The sequence below is a fragment of the Leptodactylus fuscus genome, chromosome 6 (genome assembly GCF_031893055.1).
Source record: "Leptodactylus fuscus isolate aLepFus1 chromosome 6, aLepFus1.hap2, whole genome shotgun sequence".
Classification (NCBI taxonomy): domain Eukaryota; kingdom Metazoa; phylum Chordata; class Amphibia; order Anura; family Leptodactylidae; genus Leptodactylus; species Leptodactylus fuscus.
In genome coordinates, this window is record NC_134270.1 from 56,099,973 (window position 1) to 56,120,414 (window position 20,442).

At 41.6% G+C, this 20,442-nt stretch overlaps 1 protein-coding gene across 6 annotated transcripts in view; it reads left to right on the top strand.

Annotated features, from left to right (window-relative positions):
- Positions 1-20,442, top strand: part of CASZ1 (castor zinc finger 1) — a 194,614-nt gene that overhangs the window by 165,556 nt on the left and 8,616 nt on the right. For 5 of the 6 annotated variants that reach the window (XM_075280011.1, XM_075280010.1, XM_075280012.1 and 2 more), the window contains 13 exons: positions 8,055-8,570; positions 12,175-13,021; positions 13,473-13,535; positions 13,821-13,911; positions 14,026-14,190; positions 16,979-17,151; positions 17,362-18,179; positions 18,414-18,525; positions 18,658-18,721; positions 18,847-19,001; positions 19,458-19,580; positions 19,676-19,993; positions 20,242-20,440. In XM_075280011.1, the coding sequence (XP_075136112.1) occupies positions 8,099-8,570; positions 12,175-13,021; positions 13,473-13,535; positions 13,821-13,911; positions 14,026-14,190; positions 16,979-17,151; positions 17,362-18,179; positions 18,414-18,525; positions 18,658-18,721; positions 18,847-19,001; positions 19,458-19,580; positions 19,676-19,993; positions 20,242-20,440 (3,600 nt within the window). In that variant the 5' untranslated portion in view covers positions 8,055-8,098. The remainder of the gene's footprint in view (positions 1-8,054; positions 8,571-12,174; positions 13,022-13,472; positions 13,536-13,820; positions 13,912-14,025; positions 14,191-16,978; positions 17,152-17,361; positions 18,180-18,413; positions 18,526-18,657; positions 18,722-18,846; positions 19,002-19,457; positions 19,581-19,675; positions 19,994-20,241; positions 20,441-20,442) is intronic. The other variant, XM_075280009.1, reaches the window with a different exon arrangement.

Genomic DNA, 20,442 nt, shown 5'->3' on the forward strand with positions numbered 1-20,442 from the left:
ATATATATATATATATATATTGCAAAGTGTTGCTTTTATTGGGCCAGTCCCTAGAATAGAAAGTTCAGGAATAATCTACAAGTAAAAGAGAAAGAAATGACATCAGGTGACAGCAAAGGGAAAAGAATGAATTTATGCTTAATTTTACGGTGACACTATTGTGTAGCAGGGTGAGCTATTGTCATGTCATAAAAAGGAATGAAATTCCATCCTCTGGCTCTTGTATTCTCTGCCGCCATGTGTGCCTCTTTTTTTTTTTTCTTAAAAATGGACTTGTACTTTGTGAATATGTCCTTGTAGACTACCTGGAGAGGGTTGATAAATTGGCCTGGGTTACCACATTTGCATGTCCAGTTAATTGTACTACACGTATGAGTTGTTGCGTTGTGCAGTGTGTAGACGGTGTTGTGGGTCTGTGTGGCAAGCATTTGTGTAGCTGTTGTGTTTGTGAGATGCCCTAGCAGGCAGGCAGGCAGCGCTGAGCTGGCTGTACATTGATTTGTGTGCATGGTGCAGCTGCCGACCTCTATTGAGGAACAAACATAATCAGCACTGACGCAAATTAGATGGTTATTCGTTTTGAAAATTGACAGAAAAACAATAAAAAAGATGAAATGCTCCCAAATCAATAGATATAATGAAATTCAAATAATCCGAGAGATGAGGTCTCCATGGCAACTGATAATGTGGAAAAGAAAACAATTTAATAAAGGACAGACACACTTTGCAAACAGATTGGCGAAGGGGGGGGGGGGTTGGTAACTGTGTCTTCGTGAAGGATCACTGTCCGTCCCAAGGACGGCTGCAATAATTAAGAGGGCCTTTCGGTCCAGAAAGTGCAGATTCAGGTTTTAATACACAAAATTATTTCAGGAGCAGTGAATCGGAAAGTCGTTTGTTTTGACCTTCCAGTGAGGCCTGCAGCAGGGCATGGCGGAGACGCCAGGGCTGGAAGGGCTGAGTTATGGCATATTTGTGTTTTTATAGAGCTGAGGGGAGGGGGAGAGGTTAAACAGTATTTACAGCTCACTTGTTTTCAGAAGGAGAGAGAAATCGAGTTTATAGAGGAAAAAAATGCACACGTTGGATTGATTATTCTCTTTCTATTCCATTGTGAGGAAATCTAGGGGGCATTCTGTGTGGGTTTTTTTTTTAGGGGCTGAATCTTCGTGTGGCTGGATGGGCATTGGGACGTTCTATGGTTGGGTAGCAAATGCTAGAATTTTGGATATGGTTTTCCGTAAGCAATAGCAAGAGAGGAATATATTAGACTAATCTATAAAGTCGAGTGCAAAGAAAATATGGAGCAGTTACCCATAAAAGCCAATGACATCACTGGATTCAGCTTATAACCGGTGCCAAAGTACCGATCAGCCTTCTACAAAAACGTAACTTAAGTAGGTCTGTAAACCTGCCATTGTTTAGCTTCTCCTAAAGCACCAATCGCCCCAGTATCATTATGATAGAGGCGCCATATAGTGTATCTAGAGGACTATGTGAAGACAAGTTGCTCCAGGGTTTTATACTGATTGCCGGAATTGGAATCGGGAAGGAATTTTATCCCCTGACTTGGGGCAATTGACTTCAGCCTCGTGGGGGTTTTTGCCTTCCTCTGGGTTATAGGTTAGACTTGATGGACCCATGTCTTCATCCATCCTCATCTACTATGGTACTATGTAATAATATAACCGCAAAACCCACCAATGGGTTTGTAGTGTTTTGTCCTCTGTTGGCTTTTTTCCATTATTACATGGGTCCTTGTGTCTTATACTTTGCAAATGTATAAGATTAATGTAGGCCACTTATATTATTGGGCAACACAATGGCGCAAGGAGAAATTATTTCCTTTCATAGGTTCACAACTTGGCCCTTTGACTGGTCAGCGAGTTGGTAAATTTTTTACTGTAGTGAATACCAATGGTTGTTGAGTGACCCTAGAATTGTGAGAACAACATTACATAGGGTTTACATGGGAACATTTACATCAGATGTCAGTAAACTCAAAGCAAATGCTACATCATTATTGATGAGGTTATTAGTAATATTGGCAGTATTTTATAGTCAATATTTGAGGCTTGTGAGGACCTAGATATTGCAATAAGAATAAGATACTAACATCAAAGATTATATACATAGCCATCCATGATTCTTCTCCTTAGATAGCTTTGTATTCATTCCATAGACTACTTAAAGATGACATACTGTAATATAAGACACATTGGCGAAGACCCAGTAGCATGGATGAAGCTTTCTAACCTTGGTAAAAGACCGGTGCTTTCATTGATGAGAATCAGATGGACATACCTATTATTACCATCCACATAGCCAGCACTACAATGTACGAATGCATAATATGGCACCCATAGAAATCTATGGGCCTATATTGTAGTTCCAATGTTATACAGAGGCATACTAAAGTATGTGGAATTCCTTCTTGAGGTGTATACTGTATCATATGGTGGCATATGAAGTCCCCAAAGATCCACAATATGGAACTATCTGAACTTTAGGTCCCACTGTACAGACTTTACGCACATTGACCGGCCATGTGTATGACGCTGAAGACTGATACAAAAGCGATATTTCCATTTTCTTGTCAGAGCCTTCTATTTCCCCATAAAACAAAAGTTATTTCACATTAGTCGACTTGTATAAGAAGTTCTGGTTTGTAACCAATAATACACTGTAAGTGCAGTCACAACCAGAGGCTTAGACAACATCTACTCTAAATGAAACTCCACCTAGGACTAAACCCGATTGAACAATTTCTAAAATTCTGGCCGAACCCATAAAATAAAAATGATAATTAAAAAATAAATTATATTCGGTGTTATTTTTAAATGAAAATAAATTGTCTGACCAGTGCACAAGAGTTTGAATTGGCTCCAGCACTTTGTATTGTAATACATGTAGCACAGTCTCCGCAGCTCGCGCATTGTGCAAGCTTCATCCAGAGAAGAGGATACATCTTTAGGAAGAAATATATGCTCATTTTTCTTAAGCAGCGTTCACACTGAATGAAATGTTTAGAAGTCTCGCCAAGGGGTAACTTTATTTCCTACCAGGGAGTTCAGAGACACACAGACAGAGCTATAAAGTAGAGTACAGGGAGCTGACAGCCGGCCCTGCATTAGAAAACCTATAATTCAGCAGGGATGCCAGGTCCGACCCCCCTTTCTTTCCACGCCATGATTTACAGATAGAACAAGGGAGGGGGCTCATTTCTCTGGACTAGGATAGAAAAGCTAGGACAATCAGCAGATCACGAGAGGGCAGGAATATGGAAGAAGAGGAAAAAATGTACATAGTAACCTTCAAGAAAAGGCAAGACTGCACAGAAGGAGGGTCTGATATGGTATAAAACGGCCTGACTGTGTACGGTGACATGTTCTATGTGTTACCGATGACATCACTGGTCTGATGGAGCCATCACCAGGTCCTGGAGTCCAGTACAGCTATACGTGAATAATGAGAGAGGTTGTTGGATGGAGCAGACATTGGATCAGTGCATGAAGTAGATACCACAGATGGGCCACTAAAGGCCTACAACAGCCTTAGATGTATGGGTGGTGGTGACATGAATGGTTCATGTTAAATGGAGTCATCCATGCCAAAGGTGACCATGAAGATGCTATCCATGCCTGTTGGTTAGGTTACCGCTACCCTATAGCTTTTACATATAAATAGTGGTTACCTATGTACTACTTGGGTACTCGTCACCACCATCATTATTATTTTTTTCTGGACGTGCAGATCCATATTGGTCACTTTGATTGTATATTTCCGGTGCGGACTCTAGGACGTATTCTCCGCCTATACGTGCCATAGTGTTAGGCCCGGGTCCTCCGCGGTGCATTGTGGGAGTTACGGCAGCACGGAGGATGTTTCAGGACTGCCGCCAAAGATTTAATATTTGTTTGAAATGAGAAACGATTCTCAGATGAATTTGGAGAGCTGTGGAATTAATGTCACCTCCCTTTCAATTTCTGATGCCTGCTGATTTGAATATTTATAAATATCAGTAAATTATTTATTGGGGCAATCTGCCGTACCATTTAACAATTGCAGTTAACACTTTGCTTACTGCAGCTGCATGTGTAATTGAGAGGGTCTCGAGTCTTGTGTATGTACAAAGCTAAATGGCAGCTTGCATTTTCTGCTATTAAGTTGAAGGCTTTGGTTAACCTTTGCGTATGATTTAGGAAATTACATTTACGGCGGTTTATAGCCATATTGTTAGGGCCAATAGAAAACATGACTATAGTCCCAGAAGCTGGTGCTTGTCTGAGCGTCTATATTTCTCATAGGACATTGTCTTCTATCTATCAACATTACTGTCTTAGTATTTTATCTTGACAAGATTTATATACACTTTAAGACGTTTGTATTAGCCACCATCACCTACTACTATTACTGTAGTGACTATGTTGTGCTGGGTTGTGTAGTATTTGTATGTGATCGTGACTACGTTGTGCTGAGTGCTGTAGTTCTCCAGACTTGATCTCACGTACAGAGGCGCAGCAGTGACTGCCATCCCTGAGGGTCACCCTGGCACCATGTGATGAAGGTGACAAGTTCTAGTTTGTGCCAGTGATACAAGTGGCGGTGCTCATGGGTGACTTGTCTGTACTGCAGAGACAATCAGTTCATCAGATGCAAGCAATTAAGTTTATCTAATGAAAATACACAGGATTAATATTTCATCTGGCCATTTAGGAGATGTGGTACTAACAAGCAGTGTGAATGACAGCTGGAAACAGATGCCCCTCCATTTACAGAATACGCCACACACTGAGACCTTCCACATAGATTTCAGGTAGCACAATATAAGGATGGGATATAACAAAGGTTTACGGATTACCAAAAGAGCTGGGAAGATGTCTAGATTTCATTCACATGATATAACTTGTCTCAGAACACTTCATATTAGTCACTTTGTTGCCCTCACAAAAACTAGTGAGTGAACGACACTTTGATGTATTTCTGGAGAAATCTGGATGCGGTGTGAGATCGGTGTATTAGGATTGTCTTCGGCTTGGGTTTTGGATGAAGTATTTTCATAGCTTCACACATGAAGCAGTACATGATCGTACTGAATGTAGTACTTAGATTCTGTCTGATTCCATTATTTCAAGATGGTTGTATGGGTCATTTTACTACATGTCAGCAGTCTCCAGATATGAGTGCGCTTCTATCAGAAAAATAATCCAACAATGCAAGCAAAAAAAGGAAGAAGGAAAAAAAACTATAAAATGGAAATTTCACTGCAGCACATTCACTAAAACTACTACACTTCGGAAAGCGTAAAACAGGCAAGGACACGAGCAGGGGACAGCGCACGTCCAAGGTCATTTCCTGAACTAAAAGCAATAATGTGTTTTATTGATAATCTGGATGGTAGAATGTGCTACATGTAGTACACACAAGCATGTATATTCCCTATACTGATGTACAGGACTCAGGACCACATCAATATCATACTGGAGTTATTATCAATTTAAAATTATACATCATTTTATGTGACTCTTTTCTATTTAAACCATCTTTTTTTAATAGAAAAATCTAATAGAAGTAGCATAAGGATATTATGGATGCCTGAAACATGGCAGATCTATCTAAAGAAAATGACTGTGAAAGGGGTTTTTGAGATTATAGATAAAGGTTGCAATTTTTTCCTTTTATTTTTAGAGACATTGGTGCTGTTGTACATTGGATGTGTTTAATATTGCAGCATTTACTCAAATCGGGCTGAGCTGCAGTACCAGACACAGCCTGTGGATAGAATTGGTGCTATTTCACAGGATTCATTTTCTATACTCATGGAAGGGATATAGCAGACCAGGCCAAAAAATGGATTACCGGTAACTAGGGAAAGTATGTAGAAAGCACCACAAATCTGTTCTAAAGTACTTTATAGAGTTCCTTGTATGACTTCCTTCAAGAATTCTTAAGCACTGATTAAAAAGTGAGTGTTATAGTAAATATTGGTGCATTGTGCGCATTGATCTAGGGCTTGAGCCAGGTCACTTTAGATCCAGATAGCAGAACCTGCTGGCTTTTCTGACAATGGGGCCTGGTTTACAGTTAGCATTTTATTATTTTATACATTAAAAATCCTCTACCTAAGTTTGCGTTTTTTGCTATTCCTGTAAGGGAAGTATCTACACTTGTCTGACGTGTCTACTCCTATAGAAGACAACCCAGAGAATTCTCAGGTAGCAGGTCTAGCAGAGCGTCTTTCCTCCGTGCGTCCTCTCTCCTTTTGGACGGCGGGCTCATGAGGCAATTATATTGCGCTGGCATTGTTTTAAGAGGAAGTTGTGTGTGTAAATAAAGTAGTTGGTGAGTTTGTGCTGGGAAAAAGATGAAAACGTTCAGTTTGACAGGCCGGTTTTATGAATGTCTTCCTTATATTGATGTAAAATAAAAGAATTTTTGTTTGGGCTAAATGAAATAAAGCGGGATGTTTATTTTAACAGAGCAATAACATGCTAGGCTCGTTCAACCAGTGCGGGAGCCACCACTTAACCCTTTCTAACCCATGCCCGTAATTACTTGTAAACATCCATTTCGCACTTTTTAACCAAGGCCACCTACTGAAACATAGGCTGGCACGTGACGGTCATGGGCCACACGTGCATACCTCCTCTGGTATAATAACAGGCCGCCCATTTAGTATTGATTTAGTAATAGCCAAATTTATCTTCCTTTCCCAGTGATATACTGATGTGACTCGCACATCCTCACCTTAGATACAGCTCAGCATCCAGGAGCAGTCAGGGGTCCCGCGGACATGTCTAACCTCCTGTCTGTCAGGTTACAGCATTATAGCCTTCAGGATTAATCTGGGGAGGGGGTCTGACTTGCACTTGTGCATTACATGCTTCTATTATGGCAGTGTATATAAGACAAGCAACGTAATACACTAAGTAACACTTCTCATAAACTTATTATTTATAGGATTTAAAACTAGCAAAAATGACATAGAAGTTCCTTAAAACCAAGAGCTTTTGTATATCTTACTTTATTTGTCTCTTCTGCCTGGAAATACACTAGAAACGTAGTAGGATAAGCCAAGTGCTTCTCTAGAGGAGGGTAAACAGTGAGGTACAGAGGCATTATAGAAAGAACATGTATTTAAGGCTGCTGTAACTGAGTAGATGAGAAATATCCTCCAGTTGTATAGATTATTGGCAGCAATAGGATGCTGCATAAGACTCCATGCATATGAATCTATACTGTACCAGCTGTGTTTTTAATGGCTCATATACTGACCTCTTATTTTCTATGGTATCATACAGAAACCTGTATATTAACATGGATCCATGTAGGGGTCCAGAACCCCAGGACAAAACTCAGGACAGGTCTTATTCCTGTCGTTTATGAGGCAGTAAATCGGTGGGTTTGTGGAGGCACAAGCACGGGCAGTAGATACCATCCATGTGTTATCCATGCCATTTTCCCACGGACCTGTTGCCGCACAAGTTTGTTTGTATTCATCCTACACCTGGTTACTTGGTGGTTTTGAGTTTACATAAAAACATACATGCGTTTTTGTGGGGAATAATGCACTGCATAAACCCAGACTCTAATGGCCAATTTTCGGGAACAAGCATTCTCATGAATACTCATTTCCAATAATTGTCCCGATATCCAGCACCCTTATGGATAGGGCATCAATTGCTCATCGGTGAGGGTCTGACTGCTCAGACCACTGTTGTAAATGTAGCGATAGACATAGAATTAACGCCCATGTTTCAGTCACTTCTATTGAGTGCATATTCTGCATCCACTGCTATATCTCCATTCTCAGGATCAGTGGGGGTCTCACCATTTGGACCCCCACTGATCAGTATCTTAGCTCCTATCTCATGGATAGGGGATAAATACTTTTCGTGACATAACCCCCTTTAAGCAATGGTTTGATTTGCAGTTGTATAGTAGTAAATGTTTTGCTACTGTAAGAATTGTTGGCAGTTTTAGTGGTGCACTGCACCCTGGTGAGGATGTAAGATCACTTACTACTACTTTTTTTCTCTGTCATCCCCCTATAGCTGAAAGAAGTGTTTGCACTGACGGAACCTCAGGAAAGCCGAAGATGGCTGCCAAACGGAAAGGCGGCCTGAAACTAAATGCTATCTGTGCCAAACTGAGCCGGCAAGTTGTACAGGGATCAGATACAGGAGATGCTGAAGCTGGACCTCCAGAAAACAACGAAAGAGATGGGGAACAGAAACGAATAGTGGATCCAACTGAAAACCCCAGTACTGATCAAAGAAGTGCGGAGGAAGACAAGCGACGGAGGGAAGTGATAGAGAAATGGGTCAACGGAGAATACACAGATGAACCCTCTGAAAGGACGAACAAAGACTGCAGAAGAATAGGACTGTCTGAGCTTCCCCCTGAGGGGGTCTATATGGTACAGCCTAAGGGGTGCAGCGATGAAGAAGATAACACTGAAGAGTCCAGACCCTCCCAAGGGAATAGATTCCTGGAAGAAAGAGAATCAGAGAGGACAGTCTCCAAGGATGCAGAAGCACCTGCAAAACTGACCTCAGGAGCCCCCTCAGGTAAGTCATTTCATTGATGAGAAGCTCCATATAGATCAGTGACCGGCCTTCAGGAAGCCTAGTGACATGATCTTGGATTAAAACCAAACCAGAATTTCTCCTCCAAAAGGAAGAAAGAGCCATCCTAGACAGCTGTTTTGAGGTTATTGTCCCTTGTCGGGGTAAAGCAGGGTACTGGTTGACTAGGTGAGAGGCCGTAGACATTGGGGTACTGAAGGGGGTAAAACACACTGGCCCAGATTATATTTAGCTATGAATAGTAAAAGTCAGTAAGAATATTATTAGATATATCCCACAATCCAAGCAGGAGATGACTATTGTATACTGTACTTTTACTGATATTTTATAACCATATTGCAAGGAGATGACAGTGCAACTAATGGGGTGAATCAGGGACAGGTAAATGGATTGTCGGGGGGCTTACAGCTAGAACAAATGTTTGGATTTTCTTTACACAAATGAAATGGCCCAGTACAACCTTTACAAACATTTACGTTCTATACACACATATGTAATAGTTTCCTCATTTTATATGAAGCCGACAACACAATACTCCTATTTGTAAGCGTTAGTGGTGTCCTATGCACTGGTAACCCTGCCCTTCAGCTATAGGATAGTGTCCCTCTTCTGATTTTACTGAGCATGCAGCACTTGTTCTTCAGTATGACAGCCCCGCAGACAGGAGCTCGCTTGTAATCCCTGTCTATATATCTTTGTGTGAGTGTTTAGGCGGTCAGACTGTTGGCTTGGCTGTCTGCTGGTTGGCTGCGAGTGGCAGTGCTAGGCTCATAATTATGCATGAAGATATAAACAGAGCTGTTTAATTATCCTTCACCACATCAGTGACAAAGTAATTAACAAACATTGTGAGATCAATGGGAAGATGTGTGACCTTCAACAGACGCCCATAGGAAAGCATTTCCCTCTATGGGACAAGGTGACTTCGCTCATTGTGTGCACAGATAGTGGCATAAATACACAAATGACTGCAGGACTACGGTACACACAGCCACTTCTAGTCAGATCTTGGATCAAGAAAGATTCCTATGTCTTTAGTGTTTTCTTTCCAAATATAGCCAGCATGTGCTATTTTTATCTCTGAGTCCTGTGTCCCCTGACATCTAACCAAGGGACACTGAGGGGAGCGTTTTCTGCACTATATGCAAACAGGGAGGTCTGGCTCTCCTGTAATTGCTTTTAACCCACAGATATTTAACATAATGCAAGACAATTATAGTAAAGACCCCCATCACTTCCTTCCCTATCAGTGAATGGACACTAGACGTCTTATAAGAGAGGTTTTCCTATGAACATAATCATATTTAACTTTATAGACAATTACAAATTGACAGTCTTTTGTCTTGATCGGTTGCCAGTGGATACAACCATGAATACAGGACCTTTCTATAGTCTGGCACTTGTCACAAACCCAGCTACGATTGCCTTATTTTGGCTGGGTTATACTCTCATACCTGTAATGTCCATGCCTGATAACCTATGCACAATAAGGAAATCATGGCTACGTCTCAGACCATAGATAATTCCTGCACTCATGGTCATATCCATTGGCTCCTCACACAACCGCCTCCAAGATTTCTCCCGTGCATCCCCCATACTCTGGAACTCCTTACCAAGACACATAAGACTGATCCCCAAATCACAGGATTCAAGAAGGCCCTGAAGACTCACCTATTCAGGAAGGCCTACAACCTCCAATAACACTATCACCGCACTGCCATCTGTACAGTCTCCCCCTCTCCTTCTGTCTCTACCCCCCTTCCCTATAGATTGTAAGCCCTCGCGGGCAGGGCCCTCTACCCCACTGTGCCAGTCGGTCATTGTTAGTATTATATCTACCTGTATATTCTGTGTATTGTATGTAACTCCCAAATGTAAAGCACCATGGAATTAATGGTGCTATAAAAATCAACAATAATAATAATAATAATAATAATAATAATAATAATAATAATTGGCAACCAAGACAAAAGACTGTCACCACCAAAATATTTGGAGAAAATCTTAAAAATATTTATAATTTTTTTTTTATTTATATTTGCAAAAATGTTTATCTTTTAATTGTCTACAAATTTAAATATTGTTATGTACATGGGAAAATCTCTTTCATGATCTTGCTCATCCGTGTACCACCACATTGGTTAATAGACACTGCAACATGCAAGGCACAGAGACTTGCACACTTGCATACTGTGTGGGTTCACATAATTTTCTGGCATGGGGTCCTCAGCAGGTTATCCATACATATCCTTAAGTTCATGAAATGGTCAACACAGTTTAAGGATCCATTGATATTGGACATTGGCCCTTGTAGGCTTCATAGTGCCCAATCTACTGCTTTGTACAGTAGTGGCAAAGTGCATGAGTATTAAACCAATCTCATCCACACATTGTACAAAACACCTATTACATTACATTACCTAGTGGTGCATTTACCAGCTGCAGCATGTCAATTTATGCTGCTGCTTTTCATTGCAACTTTCGCCGTTTGCAATACAATGTGAAGAGCAGCAAAATACTTGCAGTGTTTACCCTTCAATTCCCAGCTCAAAAACAACTTTTATCCAGTATTTTAAGACAAAAATAACAGGAGAAACTGAACACTACAAAATCCTTCTAGTTTTGGACCACATTGTGTTTTGGTCCTTAGTTATGGCATTGGGCACCCTCCATATTCTGCACAGACTAGGCCCCTAAAATGATATAGTTTCTTCTAAAGAACCACCTCAAGGACCAAGGTAGATATTCTATAAGCGCAATGTGTGCAGAGGCCTAGAAGGTATAAGGGCCATAGAAGGTCAGGATAATGGAGATCATAGCTGGTAGACTATTACAGTGACATAGATGGGTGCTCTATGATAAGATATTGTAGGGCCAGGATCCCTCTGCTGTGTCCCCGTCAGAGATCTTCATGCGCTTGTCAATAACTTTTTTTTACCATACAATAAAAACATGTAACATCTTCCACCACATATACAGTAGATAGAGTTCTTAATTTTTCTGTAAAGGTTGTAGGGTTAGATTGCATATAGAAATGTGAGAATAAATCAAGTTTGTTCCTTTACTGTTACACTATTGTAATGTATGTCCAGGATCCAACAGGGACAACACAAGTAACTTTTGCCATAGGTTATCATTTTTCTAAATTTCATGTCTTTTACCGCTTGGAAAAGTGTAAAAACAAACCTCTACTTGCAATGATGACATTTTGTACAGAATCAATATTCAGGCGCACATAACCCAGCACATATATATTAGAAATTTCCATACATTTTGACAGATAAGACTTGGCTTCCTTTCCAGTAAAATGATTCTCTTTCCTATTAGGCCAAGATGGGAGAGCAGAGACATTTATGAAAACTTTGTTTAATGTACTGAAAAGCCATCGCAGAGAACATTCAGGGAATTGATTTTCTTGCCATTGATGAACTCCTTTTTATTTTACCAGTATTAATTACTTTTTTTTTTAAAGAAATTAATTTAAAAGTCATAAAACCTAGCGAGTGAGCCAGATGTGTGTGCGAGGCAGGGATAGACCAGGCTGTGTTCTCTGTGAACTGAACATTTCACTTTTATGCGCATACAGGAGAAACATCGTCTTTGCGAGATTATGCAGCCAACACTATGAGTGAATTTCTGGGGATGTTTGGGTACGCTCAACCCAACGTAAGAGATGAACTTGCAAAGAAGATTAGCTTTGAGAAGATCAATGCTGCTACCTCAGAGCCAACCTCTGCTGAAGACCCCCTCAGCAAACGAGCCAGGTTCTCCAAATATGAGGAGTACATCAGAAAGCTAAAAGCTGGAGAGAACCTGTCTTGGCCTCCCCATATTGTGAAAGCTGAGGAACTCAACCCCAAAACTGTACCGAGCAAAGAGAGCCCATCAACTTTGCAGCCAACTCAGCAGCCCCTAACCAGCAGAGGCCCTGGACACGAGGCAATCATTTTGCAAGAACCCAAAACTACTGTTTTGCCTCTGACGACAGCGGGCAGCTCTCAAATGCAAGGCCTTATGTCTCGATCTTCCAAGTATGACTTTTTTATTCAGAAATTAAAAACTGGAGAATCTTTACGACCACAAAATGGAAACACCTACAAAAAACCCTCCAAATATGACCTGGAGAATGTCAAGTATCTTCATCTTTTTAAGCCCGGTGAAGGGAACCAAGACATGGGCGGATCTATTGCTTTTAAAACAGGGAAAGTTGGCCGTCCCTCCAAATACGATGTGCGCAATATCCAAAAACTCACTCCACTGAAAGCCGCAGCGGTTGTCCCAAGTATATCTCCTGCTCCTCTCACAAGCACTCCCACCACCCCTGTGCCCGCATCTGAACAACCAGTCACTTTGCCTTTCAACACTCCAGAATATCTAAAGTCAACTTTCTCCAAGACAGACTCCATCACTACAGGGACAGTCTCCACTGTGAAGTAAGTACCTCCATGTGACTACTTTCCACTTGGGCTTACAGTACTCATTTAGACAGAAACTTTGCTGACATTATTGATAGCGTACAACTCAAGTCGTCATCTGTAGGAAATAAGAGGCATAAAAAGCAAGACACAAAACCTACATTGGGAGCAAAAAGGGCTTGTATTAACCGAAAAAATGTTAGTATTTCTTATGAAGCTTGTATGATGCTGGGAATGGTGGTTATTGGTTTTGTCTGTGGATGAATAGAGTAAATAGGAACACTGCAGGCACATTAAATGTATGTGTGGGGGTGCCTGTTGCAGCAAAGGGGGTTTGGGCACTAGTTATAGCAGGTGAAGTAATTTGGCTGTGAATTACTAACATCCAGATCAGGGAGTGTGGCATGAGACGGAGCTGGATAGGGAGCTCAGTGGACTCTAACCAGCTCTGGCCTGTCTTTCTCACCAGGAATGGACTGCCCCCAGACAAGCCCCCAGAAGATGTAAATATATACCAGAAATACATTTCCAGGTAGGAGTGGTTTGTATGGAGATGAGAATGTTTCTGTCTCTAGGACCATATGACATAAGCCCATGTACCAGTTTTCACCAGCATCCAATCCAACACTGCTGGAGTCAGGAAACACCATGTATTTGTGCATCCTCCACTCTGCCATTTCCATAGGCGCTGTACATTATTACTGATGTAATCCAAACAGCTGTCTAGCTATGCATCAATAGCCTCCCAGTTCCTTAAGATAATTTCATGATTGTCATATACTTTATCTTTTCACTGATGGTTTGCACTTCTTTGCAGATTTTCAGGGAGCCAACACTGTGGTCATATTCACTGTGCGTATCAGTACCGGGAGCACTACCACTGCCTGGACCCTGAGTGTAACTACCAGGTAAGACCATCCCGCCATTGCCGCTGCCCTGTAGTTATAATGTAAAGTGCATGTAGCGGGCAGTAGCCGAGCACACAAGTGACAGGGTTCTGTATTCTTGTATTTTTTACTCAGAGATTTACCAGTAAGCAAGATGTTATTCGTCATTACAATATGCACAAGAAACGAGACAACTCTCTGCAACATGGATTCATGCGTTTCAGTCCTTTAGATGACTGCAGTGTTTACTATCATGGCTGCCACTTAAATGGCAAAAGCACACACTACCACTGCATGCAGGTAAGTCTCGTAGAAGGGAGGGCCAATAGGAATACATTAAAGAGATGGTCTATACATTTTTTATATTGATAGGTCACAATATCAGGGTCTGACTCGCCCATTCACTTGAATGGAAAGGAGTTGCACCAAAACTTACAGCCAGTACATAATCTACAGAAAGTGCTGCTGCCCCTACCATAGGATTAGGTCAGGTCACCAGTATCAAATTGATGGGGTCCAACTCCCAGCACACCCACATATCTGATATTGATGACCTATCTTGAGGTTAGGTCATTATCAAGCCCTTAAAAATCCTTTTTGTTACTTCTTTTGTGCAGATTTTGGGTTGTTAGTTTTTTTGTTGTTTTTTTAGCCAAAGCCAAGAATGGGACATCTTCCTGTTGAATCCTTTTCTGGCTTTAGCTTAAAAACTGCAGAAGAATCTGCTCCAGAAAACACAACAAAAACAGCAGACAAATGCTGGGGCCCCACATTGCGGAAACCTATTTAAGACTAAGGCCTCACAATCCAGAAACGCAGCGTTTTTTGTTGCAGATTTTGCAGCAGTTTTTTAAACCAAAGTCAAAATTCATTTTCAAGCCACTCCTGACTTTGATCTAAAAACTGCAGCAAAATCTGCAACAAAAAACAGTCAGCACCTTTTCCTTCCGCATGTTTTGTGCAAGCACCGAGCTGAAACCACATGGACTCCATTATAGTCTATGGAGTCCATGTGGATTCTTAATGCGTATAGGTTTCCATTCAGGGGTCCCGAAGTGGACTACCCAAACTGAAACCCGAACACAGATGTGAATAGGGCCTTAGATGTGAGAAGTGACCCATGGATGCAATAAAAAATATATTGTTTCCATTCAACGACTACCAGCAGAGGTCTTGAAGTTAGTGAGCATATAATGGGCCCCATAACAATAGCTAATGGATGATATAATAAGCTGATCGGTGCTTGTTCAGCTTCCATTTTCTTGTGTTGATCCTTGTACTGTATGGGACAAATGACTTCTAGTACAATTGCTCGCCCCATACAGTTTACATTTGTAATGCAGGATTATATGAGGAAGTTTGGCTGACAGATGAGGCTTTTTATACCTGCACATAAGATGCAGTGAGCCAATGAATGAGCAGTTGCCTGTTTGTCGGATGAGCATATCCAGCACTGGGAGTATTTATATGGAGAACGACTTGTTGCAGGCAGCTCATCGGTCCATATAAAGGGGTCCTAGTACACACGTATATAAGAGAGCTATAAAACTTCACTTTTAAGTGTCTGCTATATTTTGCCTGCAGATTACTTTGCAGTGACTTTTTGACCACTACCCATTGCAAATAGTCATCCTAAATGACAAATGAAAAGACTGAACCAACTTCTAAAAAGACGCAGGTCTTACAAAAGCTGCATGTTGAGTGGATTTGTTTGATACGTATAGAGCCAGCACCCAGCTTTATTATACAGTATACAAATACACCCCACCCAGACCCATGATACTGCTTAGGTAACACCCTACTCCTTGATGCTAAATGCAGGTCGTATCTAGCCCAAATACACAGACAACACCCTCTTATATTCTGCACAAAGGTGACATCTCAATATACCCCTTATATTCCTTATTAAATCTATAGATTTTTTTTTTCTACCTACACATACACCTAGAAATGCCGGGAAAATAACTAAACAATTATAGAACAAGGAATTGTGTTGTATCCTGTATAGACAAACTCCAGGACCCGGGAAGTATAGAAATCTGCTGGCAGTATCCAACTGTTTGGGCCATTTTATTGATCAGGATATTTACCTGCACTATCGTAGGGGTATTGTTATGGCGGTATTTTGCCTGCACCTCTTTGTTATAGCGGTATTTTGCCTGCACCTCTGTGTCACTTTAGGGGGGTCTGCTCAGCGTTGCTTGTTACTACACACTTTTCCATACTAAATTTAAAGGTGTGAAGAGCCGAAGCAACAAGATTTGTGTAGGACACACGTTGGTTATGTCCATAATTGGTGCGGATAAATTTCAGGTCCTTGTTTATATGAAGCCCACATTTTTCAAGCTTTAGAACCTAGTGCCACATTGCAAATTATTCCTCTGCAGCTTTTTGTTTAATTCTTTTTTTCTTTTCTGATCCCGTGGTGGGGTTCTGCTTTTTTTCAAGGTGTCAACAGTGAGTATGCTCTTGTACAGCAAACAGCTGGAGATTTTTTTCGTTTTGGGTATTTGTCAGAGGGTTTTGTTATTGTCTGTTCTCATCAACCTGCTAGCAGGACAGAAATGAATAGGGAAAGGCACGGGAGGTTCTTTTTTTTTCCCCTTTCACTTGTGAGATGGTGCAGACCCTGGCACTTGGCTCTTGCTTTCCCCCCTCAGCTGCCGCATTTACAGATTCCGCACTTTTTTTTTGACTCAATATGGCAAAGTTGCCCGCTTTGCCTGGAGACAGATGCCAGAGGGAAGACAAGTTGAACATTCCATTAGTGACGTGAAGACTTTGAGCTTGGACTTACAGGATTTTAATACACTTTCTGTTGCGGTTTTGTAGACCCTTGCTAATAATATCTTGTCCTTTTTTCTCGCTCTTTACCTAATATAGTGTGACACCTTGTATGCAGAGTAAATAAGTAAACTAGCTTGTACGTATATGAGCTTCACCAGTAGTTGTGGACTGAATATGTCACACATACACGGAAGCAATATACTGCTTGGCATGAAATCTATGCTCCATTGTTCAGTCTTCTCTTGTTTATGTATTCATAATGTGACCATTTGGCATTAAGGTGACTTGCTCTATTTCCTAGGTGGGATGTAACAAAGTGTACACAAGCACCTCGGATGTGATGACACATGAAAACTTCCATAAGAAGAACACTCAGCTGATTAATGATGGCTTTCAGCGCTTCCGAGCCACCGAAGATTGTGGCACAGTGGAATGCCAGTTCTATGGGCAGAAAACCACTCATTTTCACTGCAGGTAATCATGCCTATAATGATGTTCACGGGGCTAGTAGTCGCGTTGCGGTACTAAAGTTATTAATATCGCCTGTCTGTATTGGTTCTCTACATAGGTGCATAAATAGATATTATTTTTCCAGCACTGAAATGTAATCTACTAGCAGTATTGGTATTGTTAGCGAACAGAAAAGCCATAATACCTGAGATTCTACTTTTCCTTTGTTTGCAGACGTCCAGGATGCAGCTTTACCTTCAAAAATAAGTGTGACATAGAGAAGCACAAGAGCTACCATATAAAAGATGATGCATATGCAAAAGACGGATTTAAGAAGTTCTACAAATATGAGGAATGCAAATATGAGGGATGTGTGTACAGCAAGGCTACCAACCACTTTCATTGTATACGCACTGGATGTGGCTTTACATTCACCTCCACCAGCCAGATGACCTCACATAAACGCAAACACGAGAGGCGACACATCCGAAGCTCAGGGGTGCTTGGGCTCTCGTCTTCCCTCATAGGAGGAAAGGACAATGACCTAGAAGAGTCCAGCAATGATGATCTTATTGATTTCTCCGCTTTGAGTAGCAAGAACTCTAGTCTGAGTGCCTCCCCTACAAGCCAGCAGTCTTCCGTATCCCTAGTTCCAACTGTGTCTGAAGCACCTTCACCACAAACCCATAAATCCACCAGCACCATTCCACCAACAACTAAGATCTCCAGTCTTCTATCCCAAACATTACCCACAAATATGCCCCTGGCTTTAGCCTTGTCTAGCTCAGCAATTCCTGCTGGTTCTGGGCCGTACTTTAACATCATGAGTGGTCGTGGAAGTACCACCTTACCTCTGAGTGCTAGTAATATAATGCCTATAGCTGCCCCAGATTCTTCTCCGCAGTCCGCTTCTGGGGCCAGTGATCAAAACAGCACTTCCCCAGCTGCGACATCCATCATGGAGAAGATTTCTGCTAGTAAGGGTCTAATTTCCCCAATGATGGCACGGTTGGCAGCAGCAGCACTCAAGCAGTCGCCTTCTCCTGAAGGAGGTGAGCTTCTCTTTTAGTATTTCTTATACTATTCAATGCTTTCATATAGGATACTTCTTAAAAAAATGCAATTAATCTTACAAACTGTAACTTGTTCCTGTTTTCTTAAAGTATTCCATAATGATATATAGAATTAATCATATTTCGGATACCTGAAAGATCAACCGCAGTCTATTGTATAGAATTATTGATAGTCACACTGTCTATACTCATGTTCTAAATGATATTTTGCAGCCGGCAATGGTCAAACATCAGGTCACCTTAGCGTCAAAGGAGAAACTTCAGATGCAGAGGGAACACTACAGAACAGCTCTCAGGAGCACAGCCTGGACCTGAGCTTGAACAGGTGAAAAAGTCGGGTTTTCATTGATATTATGAACCGAAAGAATGCTGAATTTCGCGCATACGTGTTTTCTTTTTGAATGATGTTTTACTACGCGCTTGTCTCTATTTACGCACTTGTGTTCCTTTTATATAGTAATGAGCCAAATGGACAAGACGCAGCATGTGATCCACTACTTCATCCCTCTCTTATTAATAAGGTAATATCATTTAATATCAGTTTTCAATAACTAGTGACAATTGTATTGCTTCACCTACAGCCTTGCACGGAATTTTTTGCGTTCTACAGATTTGGCTCACAATTTTATTTATTTGCTTTTGGCAGAACCAACACTCCAATGCAGGGAGTTCGCTAAGTCTAAAGGGAGATGCAGAGAGCAGCGACTCTGGAGCTGGGGAGTCTACGCATTATCTAGGCAAAGTAATGAAGGCCCTTGATCGTGAAAAGAATGCAGAACCTTGGAAGACATATCTGCGCAGGTAACATGCAAAGTCATACCAAAGGGCAAGCTATGTAAGGGCTCGTTCACATCTGCGCCCAGGTGTCCGTACTTGAGGTTTCCATTTCCTGCCTAAAACAGAGGCAGGAGACGGAAACCTGCAGGAGTCTCTCTCACCCATTCATTTGAATGGGTGAGAGAGATGTCCGGCCGTGCGCGGTGGTGAGCGTTTTGCGCTCTCCGCCGCGAAACCGGGTTTTATAATCCGGACACAGAGTCGGACATGCAGTACTCTGTGTCCGGATAAAAAAAATCCGGTTTCGCGGCGGAGAGCCTAAAACACTCACCGCCGCGCACGGCCGGACCCGGTCTGTAGTTTCCGTCTTCTGGCATGCAGAAGACGGAAACCATAGAACGGAGACCGTGAACGCAGGTGTGAACCTAGCGTAACATGCTTTAACTTGGTTTACATTAATACTTACTCATGTATCAATAGATTTGATCCGGCTGATGTGTGTGACCATCAATGTGATTTCCTGCATAAGCTGCATTTTCACTGTATTGTGGAGGAATGTGGAGCTCTATTCAGCACCCAAGATGGAGCCATAAAACACGCAAAGTACGTGTCTAAACTAAAGCAATGTTGTCCAAGTGGTTTATGTAATATCTCTTTTGTGAAATCCGCACTTACTAATGTAGTTGTCTTTATTGCAGCTTTCATTTTCGGACTGATGTAGGATCAAAAGGCAGCTCAGAAATCTCTTTTACAGGAGACTCTAAGGTCTCCCCAATGTCAGCATCACCTCCTATACCCACAACACTAACACCTGGATGCGAGGTTCCTGCTCCCTGCCCTGCTGCTGTGCCATCCACACCAACTCTACTAGCATGGAAACAGCTGGCATCGTCCATACCACAAATACCCCAAATACCAGCATCGGTACCCAGTTTAGCCTCATCTCCCATGGCAACAACTTCTTTAGAAAATGCTAAACCTCAAGTCAAGCCAGGATTCCTACAATTCCAGGAGAAGTGAGTTTAGTAGAAAATAGCATTCTGAAATATTACAGAATTGCATTGCCTGGGGGTGATCCACAGAGTACCTTAAATCCCTTCGTACCACTTATGTGTACCAAGTATTCCTGACTCAACCAAATACCTTGCATTACAAAACATATAAACATAGGGGATTGTATTAAGACTGGTGTTTCCTACACGTCTTCACTCCCCTGCTGACACATCTTAATAATGTCTTTCTCTTTTGGACATTTGTTTTATAGTGATCCCTGCCTGGCCACCGACTGCAAATATGCAAACAAATTTCATTTTCATTGTTTGTTTGGAAACTGCAAGTATGTTTGTAAGACATCAGGAAAAGCAGAGTCCCACTGCCTTGACCACATCAACCCCAACAACAGTCTAGTGAATGTGCGAGACCAGTTTGCATATTACTCCCTGCAGTGTCTGTGTCCTAACCAGGT